The sequence below is a fragment of the Atractosteus spatula genome, chromosome 3, assembly GCF_055471065.1.
Source record: "Atractosteus spatula isolate fAtrSpa1 chromosome 3, fAtrSpa1.hap1, whole genome shotgun sequence".
NCBI lineage: Eukaryota > Metazoa > Chordata > Actinopteri > Semionotiformes > Lepisosteidae > Atractosteus > Atractosteus spatula.
Genome location: NC_142708.1, coordinates 67,201,961 through 67,220,582, shown reverse-complemented (window position 1 = coordinate 67,220,582; position 18,622 = coordinate 67,201,961). Strand labels below are relative to the sequence as shown.

At 50.3% G+C, this 18,622-nt stretch overlaps 1 protein-coding gene across 1 annotated transcript; it reads left to right on the top strand.

Moving 5' to 3' along the window:
- The first annotated feature begins 1,577 nt into the window (after nucleotides 1-1,577).
- LOC148838338 (uncharacterized) lies at nucleotides 1,578-3,320 on the top strand. Its single transcript, XM_088912346.1, has 3 exons — nucleotides 1,578-1,628; nucleotides 2,399-2,494; nucleotides 2,760-3,320. Exons 1-3 carry the CDS (start codon nucleotides 1,578-1,580, stop codon nucleotides 3,318-3,320), a joined length of 708 nt encoding a protein of 235 aa, XP_088768472.1.
- The last annotated feature ends 15,302 nt before the right edge of the window (nucleotides 3,321-18,622 follow it).

Sequence of the window (18,622 nt, the reverse complement as noted above, 5' to 3'; positions counted from 1 at the left end):
TGAAAGCTTTTGAAGCCGCCGAAGAGAGGAGGGTCTCTCTCTTTGCAGGCGAGGCGCGTGTACTGGAATCCCCCCCCACATCGACACCTCTCCATCGGCCTCCGATTGCCCGTGGGAAAGGGAATCCGGGCTGCGAACGGACTCGTGTTTCGCGTTGTGTGTGTGGGGGGGGATTTTTCACCTGCACACAAGCAGTAACTGAGTCTTCATAAATCCCACAGCTGAGCTACACTTGATCAATGATCATTGGGTGAGGCTGTATTATCACTCGTATCGTAAACCTAACGATATACAAGCACCTGGAGTGGGCTAAGAAATACTCCCAATAAAAGCACACGCGCATACTGTACCCGTGTTACTGCGCATCGCACGCACTGGCGCGTTGCAAAACCGAAACGTGAGTTACCCGGATTTAAAATTCGTTCGAGCCACAGATCGCACTTTTTGAAAGTGCGTTTTTAAAGCCGAGAGCAGGAGAACAGGAGTCAAGTGTTTACACACAGGGTTGCGGGAGTGTGGAACAAGCTGCCCAGCCATAATGTTGACCCAAGTATAAGGGGATGTTCGTAGCCCTGGATGAAAGTTGTACAGTATCAGAGAATTTGCTTTTCATCATTGCGTCAAAAAGCAAAACAAAATAATGAACAAGTGATAGGTGTATTGCATGCTGAAAAGGGAAGAGAGAAAACACAGCCATAACGTTGTTTTCTCTCTTCTATTTTCAGCATGGAACAAACCTATTACTTGTTCCTTTGCAGACTACAGATGCTGACGCAGCTACCCACCTGAACTAATAAAATAATGACGGTCTTTTAAAAGTTGTAAACCCGCACCTCAGCCGATTGTCCGAATTGTGTATACAACACGCCACACAGAGAGACAGGCCTCCGTATACAGCTCGAGAATATTAATCTTTCACTCTCTCATTTAATATGTTTGCGGTATGCAGAGGCTTTGACGATGCGTGTAAAACAATTCCTTCTGTGCTTTTAATTTTTAAACTTCACCATCACTGAGCACTGTTACCTTTTGTGTGTTCGTTAGATCGGAACAATACCGGTACTTTCTCGACGGGCTTTTAAAATAGGTATTCGACCTTTAGACCTTTAGAAAGTATTAAACTCACACTATACTACCGTCTGGTATCGTGATAATGGCTTTGCAAGGAGGTTATCATGAACTCGTTATTTTACTCCACAGAAAATCACCCCCTTCCCCCCACTTATTTTGCCCCCCTAGTGGGACTTTCTGAGGTACACCCATTTCTCCGTGCATGCTCTGTGAGCACCGGCACCCCTCCAGTTTTTTCAACGGGACTGAATGGAAAAGGAGAGGGCGAGGGGGGCGGGGCCTTCTGGGCGAGGGGGCGGAGACTCAACCCCCCTTCCGCTTCGACTTTTAAAAACTGCCCTCGCTCAGCCTGCAGGTATCATTCGTAAGACAGACGCAGTGATCTCCCAGCCCTAAGTGGACACCGGCATACCTCTACCGATAGCCTGATCAGAGTCGCTCAGTTTACCGCCGTTCCGCACTCGGACTTACCGGATCGCCTCAGTCAGAACCGAACCAGAAGTGCGATGAAGCTGCTAGGAGCGACACAGCCGGAGGACGAGAAGCCGAACAGAAAGGTAAACCGCTCTTATTGATACAGTAAGGGTTTCAATGTACAGCACACTTACACATTACACCCTTTTCATTTTAGTTATACGCGGGCTATACTTAGGAACTGAGGATAAGGCGTACTCAACCAAAGTTTAAAAGCGTTTATCAATTGGTTATTTCAGTTCTTTGGAGATATATGAAACAAGAGTACGCTTGAAAGCAGATTGTCCTTATTTCATTTGCTATAGAACTCGATGTGTGTTCGCAGTGCACACTAATACCTTAACTCTGCGCATCTTTTGCAACCTGTGAGCAGTTTTGCTACTTGTTGACTATTCCTAACCCGAATTGCTAAACGCGCTCAGGTCCCACCCTGCCGCAGTCCTCCCGCTGGTAGAAAACGCCCTGTATGTTTCGCTGCAGAAACTCAGACGACTTGTCAAGATATTTAAACTTTGGTGAATGGTTGCCGCACATTTGATCATTTCAAAGCTCTAAGCATGAAGGTCCCATGATATAATATCAAGCACAAAATGACGTTGTTACTTCCACTGACAAAGTTCGTTTACATTGATTTAAATTTCTGTGTCGTTAATCTTCATACTTTACTTGGCTGATCCATTAATATGCTGTAAAACGCTGTTGATCATCTTGTTACTTTACTTTTCCTGGTGCGCAGTTCTTTCCTGGTGAACGTGTGTTGTCTCTCTATTGTCTAGTAAGGTTACTAGAGAGCTTGTCTTTGCCGCGTGTGCTTGCCCGTGCCTTCTAACCCCGCCCCCTCTCTGCCCTGTAGCTTCTCAAGCCGCTGATGGAGAGGCGGCGGCGCGAGCGGATGAACCGCAGTCTGGAGAGCCTGAGAGAACTGCTGCTGCAGGGGGCGCATGTGCAGGTGAGGTCCGCCGCCTTTCTCCCTTCTCCTGCACTCCCCCACCACACCAACACCGCCACTGTCCTCTGGTTGGCTCTGGGGCGCTGTGCCACTTGGCTCCTTGCAATGACTACTTGCAGCAATCATCTGTCATTTAGGAGACTTTCCACAGCAGTCGAGCTGTGGGGTTCGAACAGGGAACCTCCTAGCGTCACAGCCTGCCCCTTCCCAGTGCCTCTGTCCCATGGACATGGAGTACCTGTATTAATGCCTCTCTCTCCCTCAGAGTCTGGCTAACCCGCGGGCGGAGAAGGCAGAAATCCTGGAGAATGCTGTCCTGTTCCTGCAGCAGAGGAGCGGGCCTGACCAAGAGTACCAGGAGGGGTTCTCTGCCTGCATGGAGCGAGCTGTGTGCTTCCTGCGCTCCAGCGGGAGAGAGGCGGAGGAGGGAGCACAGCAGAGAGCTCTGGCTGACCGATTCTGCCAGTGCTTGATGGAGAGAGCCAGGGCCACCGGCCCTCTGACAGACTCCACACAGCTGAGCAGCGCCCCCTCCAGGCAGGGCGGGGCGAGGACAGTCTCCCCTTCCGAGCGACACCCGGACTCCCCCTGCAGGCTGTCACCCTGCACCACGCTCGGGGGCACCAGCTGCCCCTCCACCTCCACGCTGCATGCCATGTCTGTTCGCCGGACACCCCACAGAGCCCCGCTGGCATCTGGGGACCCCAACTGTCGCAGGCGCTCACCCAGAGTCACCCGGACGCCTGGGCGGACTCTCCCTGAGGCGCAGAGCCCCTCGGCCCCGCGTAACAGCCAGGGCAGCGCAGTGTGGAGACCCTGGCCATAGACCAGCAGGCTGGATCCGACGTGACCTGCACAGAGACAGAGACGTATGTGGAGAGGTGGCACCTAGAGCCGGGGCCCTGGACAGCTCTCTCACGCGTTGTGTTGCTCTCCTCTCGAGTTCCTCCTGCAGAACACTATTCAGAATACGATTCTCTTCTGACCTGCAGAGAGAGCTGCTTGTCCAGAGATCAGACCCAGATCCTGTTTTTCCTTTTCCTGTGGTTCTGGTTCTGCAGTGATTGGGGGGGGGGAGGTTTGGAGCGATCTGAGCCTGGCCCCAGTTTTTTGAGCTCTGTGTAGCCAAGCAGTAGGCTAGCGAAACGCAACTATGGTATTTTATTCTCTGTGAGAACTTTTCTGTTAGAAGTCTTTTATTTTCAAATGTTATGCATTCAGTTAGAAATGATGGGTATTTGCTGTTCCAGTGTTTCAGTCTGCATGATCCATGGTGGGAAGGAAGGACTGTTGTTTGTAAAGATGTCAAGAAAGACCTTCTGTATTTTGAAGGGGGAAGTTGTAAATATTATCAAGCTATCCCATTCTGAATCTTGTTTTTCCAAGTTTAGGGTCTTTGACTGCAAGCTAATTAATCCCTTATTAGGCTTGGTAATAAGCTCGTTAAGTATAAGTGAGCTGAGTTTGGAATGAATATTGAAGGATCCTGCAGAGCAGCTCTGTAGGAATGAGAACTGGAGAACCTGGGTGCTTTATCCTTCTGTACAATTCACAGGGAGACGTGACTTTGCCCCCCTGCTCCTGTACCCTTATTTATTTTTTTAATTATGTTCCTTTTTCTTTCCCAGAACTGTATGTGTATATTTTGTTATAAACAAATAAAACATTCAGGTAAAACTGAAACTTGCTGAGTTGCAGTGGTGATGTGCAGGAGTGATTGAGTGTGCTTGATGGAATGAGTGTGCAATGGAATGTTTATGCGTTGCAAGACTCTGTACCTTGCAGCTGTTTGCAATAAAGTGCATTATAAATGGACAGTATCTTCACCTAGAAATTCACTACTGTGCTGCACTGTGGGAATGATAAAAAAACAATATGAAGCATCCCTCATAGAAACCTAGGCTAAGTATCTCTAGGACACTGGTCTTTCAGTAGAGACAGGGATTCCTGTGGAAGTGTTAGGAAACCGAAGGACATATTTACAGTGACAAACAGCAGGCAGCCACCAAGCCTGTCTACCCCTGTTGGGATTATGTGCAGAAGCTTCATGAAGGAAGCCAGGGTATCAGCTTTAACAATTTGGCTTAGTGGCTTGTTCCATCTTCCCACTACCCTTTATGTAAAGTGCTACCCTCCTGTCTTGATGAGAGGGGTCTCATCCAGCTGTTTCTACTCTCACCCAGGGTAACAACTATGGCTGGTAGCTCGTTTAAAACTCCCACAACACCATTCGTATATCTGTGCCATGGGTGCAAAAAACCCCTCAAAGAAAGATCTCAAAGCAAGATCTCGTTGTGTAAGGTCTTTCACAGATGTGAGACGATTTTATTCTCAATCACGGCAACGCAGGCGTTTCCAAGCGCCGTGTTCACCCCCGCGCGCCTCGGAGCTTCTCGTGCACGCGCCTCCCCCCCCCCTCCTCGCGGCTGCGGCCGCAGTTCTGCACCTGCGTGGCTGTGATGCGGGTGGCGGACATCAGAGACGCTCGCCGCCCGTGGGAATAAGGGCGAGGGGGTGTGAGGAGGAAGAGAAAGAGAGAGGTGAGGAAATGTAGTGGAATAGGTCCTGACACTCACGAGTTAATGTGAAAATCTTTACACGCCACGCACCACTCATGCCCCAACACGGGGTGAGTCGGGGTGAGTCGGTAACCGATCTGTTAAGTGAAATACGTGTAGTGTGTTCATCGACACAGGTCAGTTAGTTGTACTTTTGCTCTTCTACGTGTACTGAACACTCACTCCCCTGAAGAAGGGATACAGACTGACTCGTTCAGGCGACAACGCACGTATAGGCAGTCTGTGCAGCTCCCCACACACTAGTTTGCCCATTAACAGGCACACAGCTGAAAATAAATCAAATTAAATTCGTCCCTGAGGAAAGAAACGGGATAACCAGCCTAAGTTACCTGTTATGTGAATGTTTGGTTTCCCTCGGAGAAGACGTGTGGTCGTGGGAGCAGGTCTCGAGGCGTGAGTCCTTCTCGTGGGAAAGTTTCGCCTACAGCACCTAATCCTTTTGTTTTCAGCCCCCTTGTTTCTTAGAATTTGCTTTACCTGTCAGAATTGTCCCCTCGTTATAAACGGCGGAGAATTTCAAAGCGTTAGCCTGAGCCGAGAGTGTCTGTCTCTCACACCTTCGCGCCCTTTTTATGACTCTCCGCTCCCCGAAGAGCGCGCGGCCGTGGGAAGCGAGAATTCCCTCAGAGGTGGCGCGAGGGGTCTGACAAAGCGGTTACCATAGTCACGGGAAGCGGGCCTCTCGAGCCACAAGTTGGTGAAACTAATTATTGAATATAGTGGTGTATTTCATACCAAGTTTTCATAAACCTTTTAGAACAGTGTTTTGTAGATGTAATAAATATAATTATAAAACATTGCGATAATACTTATTTCACTTAAATGACTGCTTTTACTAATTGCGACTGGTCGGTTTAAAAAAATGTAGAATCTTTTGGGATTCATTTTTAAATTGACAATCAAGACTGACAATACTGGCAATTGATTCTGGGGTCATTATAAGACCACCATAAGTGCCTATCCGTAAAAAATCATAATAAAGGAAAGTGTTACCCTTCACCCTCTCTAATACTTCCTGGTGATTCGCCAGTAAGAAGACACAGCTATAATGTCTGAGCTGAGCCTTGGGAGAACGGCCAACAGCTCGTGTTCAGTTCAGTATAGCTATGTGGGGCATGAGTTAATACCAATAATTAGAGCCCTGCCGGGTCTCTGCTGGTGTGTTTGTATTAAGAGTCTGCTCCAGACTGAGGAGTACATCTCGGTTATGTCTTGCCACGAGCTTCCCTGCGGATTTCACACCGTGTACCTCGAGCTGCGGCTGGAAGTGTGGCTCGGCGTGTCGGCACGGGCGGCTCGCGGTCACCCCGTGCCGAGGCTGTGGAACAGTTGTGTTGTCTTTGTCGTTTTGGTGCCCAAACCGCAAGGTGTGTCGCGCCGCGCCTTCCCGCTGGCGTCTCGCGTTCCCCTGCCTGCACGAGCGATTCTGGCACCTTTCCGTCTGGGACAACAGCCCCGTCCTGCCACCCTGCTTTACACACAAATACAACACGGTCTAAAGCGTGCCTCATGCATCACACCTCCCTGGAGCGCATACACACGTGCAACCCACCTCTTTGATCTTGCCATTTGCATTTCAGACAAATGGGGTGAGCGCGCCGGGAAGTAAGAACGAGACCCAGGTTGGTCCACCGGCCGGCCACACACCCCCGGTCCTGCGCCTGCGGGCTGCCTCCCCAGCTCAGCTCTCAGAGATTTCCATCCTGGGCTGAACTGGGCCCAGGTCACCAGCCTCAGATGCTGCGTTCTGATGTGTGAAAAACACCTTGAAAACCTGCAGACACCTCCAGCTGAAGAGCAACATCTAAACAGCCCCCTTGGTGATATTCAATTCAATTCAATTCAAGGTGCTTTATTAGCATTATGGGTACAATCAGTGTTGCCAAAGCAAATAAAATAATAAAATTAACATGAAACAAAACAAAAATAAAAGTAAAATAAACTCAGACATATTACAGACACTTACAACAAAGACATATCGTAAAATATTTACGTATACTGTAAACAGATGGAGCATTATTGGGAGACAGACTCACTGTTCCTATGGCTGTGACATCCCTGCTGGCAGTGGGAGCACAGCCTGTCCTCTCTGGGCAGCCAGGTCTGCCTGTGTCGCCCAGTTTCTATGGCCAGGCTGTGGTCACTGAGCCTGTACTTCGTCAGGGTCTGTTTCTTTTTGCTGTTTCTTATCTTGGTCAAATATTCAGCTAGTGTGTATTGTCTGTTTAGGGTTCTGTAGCATTTCGGTTCATGTTGTGTTTGTGTGTGTGTCCCAGTGTGTGAGATATTGCTGTTTGATCTGTGCTGTGATGTGCTTGGGTCTGAGTTGTGGTGCTCTAGCAGTGCTGTCCTGAGGCTGGCTGGTGTCGGTGTGGCTCAGGTCAGTGAGCCTCAGGACCAGCTGGCTCAGGGGGCTCTTCTTTGGGCTCAGCTCTTGGCTCAGCAGGGCTTTGTGGTGGTAGGAATTTTGTTCGCTGTTTTTTAGGTGTAGCCAATACTTTAATACTCTTTTCTGTATGTTTATCAATAGTGGGCATATTATATTATGACATATTATGAGCTGGTAGTTCAGCTCATAATATGTCCCCCCGGAGACGCTGGTGGGCGAGACAGAGAGAAGGTGAGGGTCTCTGTGCACACGCAGTCCTCTCGCGAGCACGGCTTCAGTGTGCAGTTTGACACACAAGCGAGCAAACCAGAGCGCAGGCGCCTCCGTCGCACCGGTTTATTGTGATATTGAAATCAAATCTGCAAAGGTATTTTTTAATAAAAACACGAGAATCTACTAACTATAAAAAGTGGAGAAAGTCTTCATGAATTCGGGCATTTAGCCCAGAAAGTCTTCTGGAAATAAAAAGTCACTAATTGTTTTAACCTGAAATCAAGTTCGCTGGCCTCAACAGGACCCGACGTAAGAAGGCGCATGGATAGGTGCGAGATACTATCGACAGTGCAGCGTTCTTTCTCTTGTTTTAATTAATTGCAATTTTTAGGGCCGTGCTCAAAGCATCCTCTTTGATCCTGCGACATCAAACCGAGTGACACCTCGTGGCAGGCAGTGTGGCGCGTGTCACCTTCGCACCTCTGCTTCCGGAGGGGCTCGCGCCCCGCAGGCGTGAAGACACAAGTCACACTAGCCTTCCTGTGGCGGCAGGGGGGGGGGGGTGCTTTATTACCATCACTGCACATACTGAGCCCTCCCAAATTTCTATCTACTGGCCCCTCTCTCTATTCATAACAGTGAACCGCCAGCCTGTCAATCTGTAGGTAACGCGACCGAACAATGAAGACCGTGAAGAATGGACAGGCGGTCGTTTAATGTGCTTCAGGTGCTGTAAAGCTCGGGTGTACCCCCTCCCCCAGCCGCCTGTCACCATGGGAACAGCGGGGAGCAATGAACGCGTGCCAAAACCACGAAAAACTACAGTTAGCTTTCAACCATGAGGCCAGAAGCGATTTGCGAAAAGAGTAGGGGTGTTACCACGGTGTCCTGGCCAAAGTTTCCCCTGGTCTTTAACATCCTGGCCTCCTAATAATCCCGCTCTCTGAACTGGCTTCATCACTCTGTTCTCCTCCCCACTGAGAGCTGGTGTGTGGGGAGAGTACTGGTGCTTCATCCAGGTAGGGCTGCACGCTGCTGGTGGTAGTGGAGGGGAGTCCCCATTACCTGAAGAGCGCTCTATATGCGCAAGGGTTTATAAAACAAAATCAAAATCACGGGTCAGTCTCATCACAGGTTACAGAAATGGCGAGTGCCGTGAAATGACACCCCCCGACCACCACAAACAGTGACTCCGAATGTATTCATGTCTGTAAGCGTTCTAAAAAAACAAACAACTACATCTACGAACATTGTTTAACATAACACGTTATCCAGAAATTGTAATTTATAACATCTTCATCATTCTATAACAGAATCCCCACTCCTGCCAGTACAGCTTCCCATCCTACTGCAGGAGGAAACTCCACAAAGCTGCGGCTCATCGTGTGATCACAGCTCCTGCCAGAGTCTGGAGAGCAGCCAGCCTCCCTGACACACTAATAATAATAACACAACGCGTGCAGCGGGAATAGAGACTGTTTTCTAGAGCAGCGCAAGTCGCCCCGCGCGAGCCCTGGGGCAGGGGGTTGGGTCAGGTCGATCATTTCACAAGTTGACTCAACACTCCATTATCCTCCCCTACCGCCCGGGGCCGCGGTGTTCATCACCTGGACACGCGCCGCGCCGCGCCGGCAGAGGCACAAACACAAGGCGGCCGCGAACCGGCAAGCAGGTGAGAGAAGTCCTCTCGCGGCGGCGTCGCCTTTGATATTCACCGCCCCGCCATTTCGGCACCTTATAAACCCAGCTTTCCCCTGAGAAGAGGAGCTCGTGGAGGCTCCCACGGTCGCGCTTCGCCCCGGGCCGAAGTAGCACCTGGGAGGCGTTTTTTTTTAATTCTCTTTGTCATTCCTTCATGCCCGACAGACATTGTAATACAGCTCATCCCAGATGAATGCAGAAAGCCGGCTGCGAGCGGACAGTGTACCTGTATCTAGAATCTCTTTCTGAAAGTTTTACTTCACAGGGGCCACGGTTTCAATCTCCCATGATCTTGCTTTACTGTACTTTTCTGTGCTTTACTTCTCTTTACTGTGTCTTTACCTTGATTTCACTGTGCTTTTACTCTGACTTCACTGGGTTTTGCTGTGCTTTAATTCTGATTTCACTAGACTTTACCGCACTTTACTGTGCTTTTCCAGCGACCTCATTGTACGTTTCCTGCACTTCAAGCATTAAGTAGCAGTAGATGTTACGTTGACGTATCGCCTTTAACACTGTTGTTACTATGGAGTACGATCGTAAATGATCGTAAATGTTCACCTTTTACACCTCTGACTTCAGGTACAACTCTGAGACATGTCATCTGCAGAAGTTTTCGGATGACTCTGCAATTGTGGGGTGTATTAGAGAGGGGAGGGAGGAGGAATATAGGAGCTTGATTACCAACTTTGTGGAGTGGTGTCATCTTAACCATCTCCAGCTTAACACCAGCAAGACCAAAGAAATGATCTTTGACTTTCGAAGGAATAAGTCTCCGCTGAACCCTGTTTCCATCCAGGGTGAGGACATAGAGGGCGTACATTCCTACAAGTACTTAGGGGTACACCTGGATGATAAGCTGGAGTGGTCTGGTAACACTGACACCCTGTACAAGAAAGGTCAGAGCCAACTCTATATTCTTAGGAGACTCAGGTCCTTTGGTGTGTGTGGAACACTGCTACACATTTTTTATGAATCAGTGGTGGTGGGGGCCATCTTCTACGCTGTTGTGTGCTGGGGCAGCAGCATCATGACAAAAGATGCAAATAGGCTCAATAAACTTATCAAGAAGGCTGGCACTGTGTTGGGGCTGAGCCTTGACCCCATGGAGGTGGTGGCTGAGAGGAGAATGCTGACCAAGCTCACAGCCATCATGAACAACACCTCTCATCCGCTTCATGGGTAACATGGGAGTGTTACTGGGCAGCAGAGCACATTTAGCAATAGACTGCTCCAGCTACGGTGTTCAAGGGAACGTTTCCGCAGGTCTTTCCTCCCGGCGGCTGTCAGGGTGTATAACGCTGCCCTAGGCTAGGACTGTTAGCCCTTCATTTGCTCGTCTATGGACAGCATGTTTACTCCATTGTACGTTTTGGACAATCAGTCTGTATAAACCTATGCACATTTTGCACATATTTTATTGTTTTTACAGTGACTATGATCAGCACATTTTGCACACACCTATGTATTTATTTTTATTTTGTTGTCTTTTGTTTTATAACTATTCTGATGTCTGTTTTGCTTGTCTTGGGCTGGACTGCTGTAACACATCAATTTCCCTACGGGATTAATAAAGTATTATCTATCTATGTTTTAAAGGTGGTGCAGTATATGACTGGGCGTGTAAACGCCTACTGCTATCCTTCTGTGACGAGAAGTCGCCTTTCTGAGCGAAGGCGATCACAGAGGTGTGGGGACTGTCGGGGAGAATCGTCACAGAAGCTTCAGATCAGTGACACCCAGCTCGCGCGCTGCAAACTTTCCCAGGCCGGCGCCCGAGCGCGTGGCAGGTTCTCACCTGTCTCGGGACGGGCGCGAGGGGGGTATCACGTTTTATCCCGGGAACATCTGCCCGACAAACAAAACGCCGGCGCGTGAGTCTTGACGCCTGGCGAAGTCACGCGTCTCGGAATCAACACCCCTGTCTCTCGGGACTGCAGAAAGAACCCCGCGTGGCGATGGGTTCAACAACACAGGACTTTCGCCGAACCGGGCCCAGTAGGAAGGAGCCGGGCGCAGTGGTGATGTGTAATTGTGTGTCTCGTGCACGTGTGCGATACGTGTTCCCATTTTCTCGCGGAGCTGAGGTGGAGGAGGGATAAATTGAAAACAAAATGTCAGAAAAGGGTGTTTGCGCGAAATATTTACACGTCACGACAGCGTGTCAATCTGGAACGTTCATTCTGGTAGTCAAAACAAGCAGGCAGAGAGACGGAGAGGCGTGCAGCTCAGCTGGAGCGAAGCCCCGCAGAGATCGGCTCCCCCGGCACCGCTAAGCCAGAGAGCTCCTCTCCCACACAGCTGTTGGAATGGGATGGCTCACGTTAATATCATCATCATCATCATCACCCTCCGTGTTATAGACAGGGCTGGCTGTGGGTCTCGACCGCGGTCTTCCGATATGTTTTTAACCGCGCTCTCAAGAACAAACACACACAACACAATCCCCGATCTGGACAGCAGAATGAAAATCCTTCCAGATCAGGCTGTCGGTTGAGAGCAGTTAGAAGTAATACAAGGATAATAATAATCATCATCATCATCATCATCGTAGTCTTCGTCGTCAGACACATAAGTGGGGTATCGGTGTATCTATACAGGCAAGTTTGGATACATCGTCTCGCTCCAGGGCTTTACTCCATTAACAATACCCTTTAAGAGACACGCGCACAAAGACCGTTTTGATTGTTTCTTTAATCCGTAATCTCGCTGTGACCCAGAACTCATCCTGTAATGACTTCCTTCCGGGTCTCTGTTGTCCTTGTGCTCGTGCTGAACGCATGAGCGCTCGCGATATTGGAAGCGACTCGGCTCAAATGGAGAGGGAGGACACCCTGGAGGGGGGCAGGTAGCGCTAATTATTTTTCCCTTGGTGACCCAGGCAAGCGAAATGACCTCCCTCTCGCTCACACACACTGCCCTGATCCGAGCGCCAGGGGCTGGGGGGTGTGCATGAGGCACAGCTGTCTTCTCATTGCTTACAGGTGCACACGACTCACACTAACACTAATACTAACACTCTACACTAATACTGATACTCACACTAACACTAATACTAACACTCTACACTACACTAATACTGATACTCACATACTAACACTCTACACTCTACACTAATACTGATACTCACACTGATACTAATACTGACAGTAAGGTCAGTAAGTTAGGAGAGCAGAATGAGAGGAGCAAAGGTTGTGAGGTGGGGAGTAGGGCGATAATAGTTCAGACAGGTACCGAGGTGCCCAGCCATGCAGAGCCTTATAGGTGAGCAGGAGGATTTTGAAGTCGACATGAAACCTGACAGGAAGCCAGTGCAAGGACTCCAGGACAGGAGTAATGTGATCACTTCCACTAGACCTGGTCAGGATTCTGGCTGCCCAATTCTGGACATACCTCTGCCTGACAGAATTGGCCCAAATTGAAAGGTGCTCTATAGCGCGACTTGTATAATTGACAGAGTTTGAGAGATTTGTAAGGGAGACAAAAGGACAAACCGCTGACTGCAGGGTGACATCGCGGCATCAGAGAGAGGACAGCTGAAGCCCCCGGTGTCGAATCCAGGGGTGGGCATTCCTGGTTCTCGCTGGCTGCGGGCAGAGGTCAACGGGGGGTCACTCTGTGGGTTCTGACCCTGTAGGGCTGGGGGGTCCTGTGCTCGGCTGAGCTGGAAATGACTTAAATTGGTCAATCAATTAATTATTTATTCATTTATGGAGGAGGGTGTGAGAAGCTTTCCAGATCTGGGCTCACTGACTGTTGGACCCTGCCTGCCTGACCGTGCAGGACCTGGAAGAATGAAGGATTCCTGAATGAATCCAGTGGGGTACTACTAGGGAATTTGGTAATTGTTGTTCTCATTGGAGGTACTTGTTACGGAGACAAGAACCAGACTCTGCAGTCATTTTCCTCGCCTGTTGTCCTTGTTTATTTCGTCCGCTAGATGGCGCGGTATCGTCACTTTCGTAAGATGAAATAAGAGACTAGACTCGATCTAGTAAATCAGAACCTGCTGGTCCCCACACCAGAACCAGCCAGAACCTGCTGGCGCGGCTGGGCAACCTGGAGGATTCTGGGAGACTGTCTGTGCTCATGATAAAAGCAGCAGCACCGCTGGGGCCCGAGTCTGGGACGTTCTGGTAACGGGTTCCAGAACGCCTTTCCACTGCTCCGCACTGCCCCCTAGCGGATAGCTGTGGAGGGACACAACATCTCCATACACGTCACATTTTTGGACTCTCTTTCTTCGGGACTTCCGGTTCTTAATGCAGTGGTAACTTTCCGCTCTGGTCCAAAGGGAGGAAACCCCAGGCAATCGCACTGCTGCGCTCTGACAAGGTGATCGCCAGTCTGGTCTTGCAAGCGAAGGAACTGGGGCGAGACCCCAGCCATGACACTCCCCCGGCTGTCTCACTGTCCGCACCGCTGTGTCCGGCTAACGCGCCTCCTCGCAGTGATTTTACCCTGATATCACTGCACCTCACTCAGATTTTACTGTGATTTTATGGAGTTGTACCACACTGTCTTGTGCATTTGCCATGGTTTACCATGATATTCTACACTTTACTGTGATGTAATGATTTCACAGGAATTAACTTTAAATGTACGTGATTTCGTTGGGCTACACTGCATCGTGCTTTTACCGCAGTTTAACGGTATGTGTCTCGAGTGAGTCGGACCCCACACTGACACATGCTCTCGTGTGGGCGGACGTCGCTCTGGTTCCTAAACTAAAAGGACCGTCTCTCCTTGCCTTTTATTATTATTATTAATAATAATAATAATAATAGTGCAAAGGAACAAGTAATAGGTGTATTGCATGTTGAAAAGGGAAGAGAGAAAACCGAGCCGTAACGTTGTGGTTTTTCTCTTGTCTTTTCAGCATGGAACAAACCTTTACTTGTTCCTTTGCAGACTACGCATGCTGACGCAGCTACCCACCTGAACTACTATAATAATAATAATAATAATAATAATAATAATTGCTTACACTGACAGAAGACACAAAGCCCTTTTTTAGAGGTAATGAGTACTCCCCTCCACCACCATCGCCAATCTGTAGCACCGCATGGATCATGCGCCAGTACTCTCACCACACACCAGCTATCTGTGGGGAGGAGAACAGATTAATGAAAGCAATTCAGAGAGGGGGATTATTAGGAGGCCATGATTGGTAAAGGCCACAACATTTGGCCAGGACACCGGGGTAACACCTACTAACCTAACCCTACTCTTTTCGAGAAACGCCCTGGGATTTTTAATGACCACAGAGTCAGGACCTCGGTTTTACAGTATAGTGCCCCCATAACTCTACGGGGGCATTAGGGCCCACACAGACCGCAGGGTGAGCAAACCCTGCTGATCCCGAATCTGCTTTTTGCCACGTTTATCCTTTTTTGCGCCGTGAGGATCAATACAGGAGATTCGCTCAAGCCCAGTTTAGAATAAGGAACAGTTGCGGAAATGAGGAAAAACGCGCCATCGTTTCATTTTCATCTTCAGAGCGTGGTAATTCCCGCAAGCCCGTGCGTGGGGACGCGCCTCGAGCTGGGCGAGTGAGCTCGTGGGAAACTCTGGCCGGTAGCCTTGTCCTTACACCTCTATCATTATTATTGTTATTTTCTTCTCGCCTGAGCTGATGGCCCATAGCGCGTAGCTGAGAGAGCTGTCTGCCCCCGAGGTGTCGTCGCCGCCCTTTCTTTTTGTGTGTAGATGTGACGTGCGAAACATATGGTCCCGGCATTGTCCGGCTGCTGGAAGCAAAGAATAGCGCGTGATGGCTCGCGCCGCCCTCTTTCGCCAGCCCCGGCGCGAGGATTTGGAGCCCCGCGAGCCGAGAGGCTGAGAGCCTGCTGCTCAGTCCGGCTGGGACCGGCCTCGTGGGGGAGTTTTACAGGCTCAGTCATGGAAACTGGCCTGGCCATAGAAACTGAGCGGCACAGGCAGACCTGGCTGCCCAGAGAGGAGGGCTCAGTGACCACAGACTGGACACAGACACTGGACACACTGGACACAGGCAGACCTGGCTGCCCAGAGAGGAGGGCTCAGTGACCACAGACTGGACACAGACACTGGACACACTGGACACAGGCAGACCTGGCTGCCCAGAGAGGAGGGCTCAGTGACCACAGACTGGACACAGACACTGGACACACTGGACACACTGGACACAGGCAGACCTGGCTGCCCAGAGAGGAGGGCTCAGTGACCACAGACTGGACACAGACACTGGACACACTGGACACACTGGACACAGGCAGACCTGGCTGCCCAGAGAGGAGGGCTCAGTGACCACAGACTGGACACAGACACTGGACACACTGGACACAGGCAGACCTGGCTGCCCAGAGAGGACAGGCTGTGCTCCCACTGCCAGCGGGGAGAACTAGAGACAGAGGTGCACTTCCTACTGCACTGTGACAGATACTCTGGGATTAGAGAAACAGTCTTCCCCAAAAGGAGCAGTGACCTTGTTTTTACCCAATAATGCTCCATATGTTTATATATAAATATCTCATGATTGTGTCTTTATTGTAAATGTAGATTTTTGTTTTATGTTAATTGTATTTGTTTTGCTTTGGCAACACTGATTTGTTACTAATCGGTCATGACAATAAAGCGCCTTGAATTGGATTGTTTGGCGGGAGGGAGGTTCGGGTGGCGGAGAGGGGAGGAGACGGGGAGGGGGGCGTGTGGCTTGGCTGTCCCTCGGTGTGTTTGAGCAGGCCCTTGTGAACGTGACTCGCTAGTAAAGGGAGCCCGAGGAGCGACTCGCAGGCGTGTTCGAGCAGATGACGTCTCGGGATGTCGAGGTGTTGTCTGGGAACAGCCCCGACACTCCCGTAAGTCTCTACTGACTAATAATAATGAGCGATTATAACGACACCGGTGCCGTCGGAACAAGTGTGGACTCGTGGTCGTCATTCTGGACTCCTAGGAGACTGCGAGTTCACATCACGGGTGGGGATCTGTACTGGCCCTTAACATCCGTACAAAGTTTCATGAACAACGGTTAAGCAGAGCACACGAACTAGTTCCACAGAGCCCCCCGCAGATTCATCCCGAAATAACTCAGACCAGCGCCTTTATTTCTCCTTCCCACCTTCAAATCCACGAAAGCGCCGTGGAACACCAAACACTCGTGGGGAGGAGCGGGGGTGGGGGCACTGGCGGAGCTCGGGGGCTCTGCCGATGATCGGCGCTGCGGTCTCCTCCGGTTCCAGTCAGCTCCAGTGCCAGTCGGCGATCGCCGATTGTCCCGGCTCGCACTTTCCTGATGGGGCTCGCGGCAGGGGGCTCTGATTGCCCGTTTAGATTCGCTGCCCCGCGGGGGGTGTGCGGAGCGAGGCATGACTGTGAAAGGGCGATGGTCGAGCTCTCGGACGCAGAGTCCCGGGCCCAGCGAGGAAGACGGGCGTGGCGGAGCGCTGTTCGCACAGGGGCTGGTTTCTCACCGCCTCCATTGTCCAGTCTGGAGACGTGTGGCTCATGTCCGCGTCTGTGCCCATATTCTGCCTTCAGCTCTGTATTTATAGGAGTACGGAAGTGAGATCAATTCCGAGGAATACAATGATAAATACTGGGTATGAGTTCATCTCTCACAGTTAGTCTGAATTCACCAGCACACAGGTGTAGACAAGACTAGAGAGACAATACTGCTGTCCCTCTCCTCTCACACTCACCCTGAATTCACCAGCACACACACACACTGTAACAGACCTGACTGTACTGTAGACACTGCTAAAGCCACTGCTGTCCCCCTCCTCTCACACTACCCCTGAATTCACCAGCACACACACACACTGTCACACCTGACTGTACTGTAGACACTGCAAGATCCACCGCTGTCCCTCTGCTCTCAATATTCTATAACAATATACTCTATTAATCAATATTCTACAACAATATATACTGTATGGCCTATACATGCTAGGTGAGATCAAGGACACATCTTTCTAAATGTATATTTATTATATATTTATATTATATATCATTTATTTTATTTATATAATGTACATCTTATATAATACATATATATATATTATATGTTCAAAAACAAAACATATTTCGCCAGAGTCCATGACTTGCCCATGCTAGTCCATGGAGTGCGGGAAGTGTATAAAATTACATCTGAAAGAGAAAGAACTGGGTGCAGAGGGGAATGTAGCTCAGTGGTTCGCATTGTTGCCTGGAAGTGCTGGGGTACAGGGTTCAATTCCTGGGGTGCTGTCTGTGTGGAGCTTGCATGTTCTCTCCTTGGCCTTTTGGCTTTCTTTCTGGTGCTCTGGATTTCTCCCACAGTACGGAGACAAACTGGTAGGTTAATCAGGATCTGGGAAAACTGCCCCTGGAGTCGGTGTCAGTGTGTCTGTGTGTGTCAGTCCTATGATGGGCCAGTGTCCTGCCCAGGCTGTGCCCTGCCTTGCGCCCGTTGCTTGCTGGGATAGGCTCCAGCTCCCCCATGACCCTGAACGTGATGAAGTGGTGAGGAAATGGATGGATGGAGTATTGCCTGTGGGGGCCGGGGTTTGACTGGTGCTGCTCACGAGTTTCTCAGCTGTGTTTTTATCTGGCTCTTTGGAATGAATTTGTTGGCAGAGATGAGACTAAGAGGTGTCACGTCTGAGAAATACCTTCTGCTCATTAGGTTTGCCTCTAAGCACGGGTTCTGCAGGCCCGCTTTGTGAAACTCGTCTCGGAAGAGACCTCAGAAGTGACCGCAACAGCGGAGCCTTGTTCCACAGCCAGACATCAAGAACGTTTTGAAAGATCTGCTCCTTCTGTGTACCAGTCCGCAGAGAGCAGCCATGACACTTGATGTACAACGCTGGCCTGTCTTGACAGGACTTCAGCGCCGGCACCAGGTTAGACAAGCCGTGCTGATGTCAGATGAAGCTCTTAAAAACGTATTCCCTGGGTAGTGCTCCCCTCCCCCTCCTGCCGTCTCTGCGTTGTGGGCTGTTAGCCAGACCGTCCAATACACATCAATCCTCCTCCAGGATCCTCCTGTCCTGGGTGGCTGGTCGAAACTCTAGTAGGGGACAGATTCCGACTTGCTCCGTTGCGCCGCGTGGTACCCGGCCTGCGGGAGGCGGTGAGCGCCGACGTCACAGCGGTGGGCGGGGCGTAGCGTAGCGTGGAGGTACAAGAACCGCGCGCCGCTCGCGCCCGGGTTTCATTCGTTCTGCCCGAGAGCCGAGACGCCGAGCGAGTCTCCCGACCGACGGCCTGTTCCTGTCGCGCAAAGTC